This window comes from Phalaenopsis equestris, unplaced genomic scaffold (assembly GCF_001263595.1).
Source record: "Phalaenopsis equestris unplaced genomic scaffold, ASM126359v1 Scaffold000729, whole genome shotgun sequence".
Lineage (NCBI taxonomy): Eukaryota > Viridiplantae > Streptophyta > Magnoliopsida > Asparagales > Orchidaceae > Phalaenopsis > Phalaenopsis equestris.
Window position 1 is genome coordinate 75,931 of NW_018165169.1, and position 2,030 is coordinate 77,960.

Consider the following 2,030-nt stretch of genomic DNA (forward strand, 5'->3'; position numbering starts at 1 on the left):
AAATAATTACATAATAGAGCATTGCCATTTACAAATCAAATACATTTAAGTGATTTTTTTGAACTTTCAAATCAATATATTTTCTCGAAACAACTTTAAACCACTCCGAATTTGAAAAAATGGAATACATGCGCGCACATCCGATTTGACATACTTCATCCAGATCCACAAGTTCAAAGAAAAAAAAAAAATGAAATATGAAAAAGGGTTACATCTGGCATTAGATAAGCTACGGAAAAAACCTTTTTTTATTTACATGAAAGATCTACCATTTCGAATTTTCAGAGCCCTAAACCAGATATTTTGAAAATTATATCTTCACAAAAAAAAAAGGACTCATCTCGTTGCCTTACAACCAAAACAAAAATAACTCACCCGTTTAAAAAAAACTTTTCCTCCTCCATCTTATTCATATCTACAAACAAAATTACAGGTTAGAGGAGAACGGAGATCAGAGCCCCAGCGATTTTAATCATTGTACAACAAGGAAAACATTTCATCCTCACCCAAAGCCCTTCACCAATTTATTCTTACTTTCTATCCTTCTACTTCTATCAAAGTAAAAAGATCGCCGGAGCGATTAAAACGCCGGCTAAATTTTTACGCAACGGCAGTGATTCCGCATCCACGGCGGCGGCCTCCATCAAGGCAGTCGAAGCCCTCGATCCTTACAGCCGCTGGCTTCAAGCCAATATTTGTTCGAGCACAGTTACCGGAGCTGCGTGGCGACATCGGTGACGCGGTGGCGGAGCCGCTAGATAACGCCGGCAAGGGTGAGGGATGCGGGCCTACTGTTCGATTTTCACCAAACCTGGCGTCTACCACAGGATTCCCCGCCCTGCTTGGCGGAGAGCCGCAGAAGAACGGAGGTGACATCGATAAAGATTCCCCTCCCTAAGAAAATAAACATAATCTGAGTAAATATTGATCCTTTTCACGATCTTGATCAGGAAAGAAAATAAAAAAAAAACAATTTTTTTTTAGAATTTGCGATCATTAAGAACATACATACCTTTGGGAGAAAGTAATCGAGGAAATCGAGACCAGGCTTAGAACTGCAGGGCTCCGCTTGATGGCTGGGAAAGAAGTAGAAAAAAGATCAGATTTTTGAGTTTAAAGTCCGGATCTAGAAGAAGGAGATCGGAAAAAGTTGTAAAAAAAAAACCTGCTTTGCCACCGTATGGGACGAGCGACCTCAGAGGCTAGTAGAGGGCTGAGCCGGCGAGGTTTTGGGCAGAGAACAGGTGATTTACGGTCACCGGCGGCGAGATAATCTCGGGAGGCAGCCAAAGTGTTCATCTGCACGGCGTAGTGGTTCATACTCGATGAACTCCTTCGGATCTGCAGTCAGAGCAACTGAAATGAAAAAAAAGAGGGATTTTAATCATATAAAAAGCTAGGAAACGGAGAGCTTTAAGTGTTTTTTTCGGAGGAAGGTAGCAGAGATTCAAGTGAAGCAACTCAAAATCAAAAACTGCGTGTTTTGTGAGAGAGAGAGAGAGAGAGAGAGAGAGAGAGAGAGAGAGAGAGAGAGAGAGAGAGAGAGAGAGAGAGAGAGAGAGAGAGAGAGAGAGAGAGAGAGAGAGAGAGAGAGGAACCTTTGCTGCCTCGCTTAGGAGAGACGATAAGGATGAAAAAGGGACGCCCGAGCGGACAGAGCGATAGTGGTAGAGGGGTGGAGGAAAAGTACCGTGAGGGTGATCTTATAGAGGGGAGATGAATTCAACCACGGTGTCCAACTTTTTTTCGTTCCAATGACTTTTGCTATTTTGATGTTATGTTTTAATTAAATTTATTTCTTAAGATGACTTTATTTTAGAATAACTTTTAAAAAATATTTTTGAGAAAATATAAAAAATAAATTTTTATTAATTATTTGGTATTTAAATTTCTTATTTTTGATCATAGAGCTATGTTTGGCAAAAAAGAAACTTTTTTTTTATGGGGTCATAGATTTAAGGAATTCTATATTGAAAATATTGACCTTACTCATCCGATAAGATAACATTCTAATAAAATTCAACTCAAAT

At 39.5% G+C, this 2,030-nt stretch overlaps 1 protein-coding gene across 1 annotated transcript; it reads right to left on the bottom strand.

The window, feature by feature from the left end:
- Window positions 1-381: 381 nt before the first annotated feature.
- Window positions 382-1,696, bottom strand: LOC110030501. The gene is made up of 4 exons (XM_020733235.1): window positions 1,599-1,696; window positions 1,166-1,341; window positions 1,013-1,076; window positions 382-894 (listed from the first exon to the last, which is right to left on the bottom strand). The coding sequence occupies exons 2-4, from the start codon at window positions 1,318-1,320 to the stop codon at window positions 601-603; spliced, it is 513 nt and encodes a 170-aa protein (XP_020588894.1). The 5' UTR covers window positions 1,321-1,341; window positions 1,599-1,696; the 3' UTR covers window positions 382-600.
- Between the last annotated feature and the right edge of the window lie 334 nt (window positions 1,697-2,030).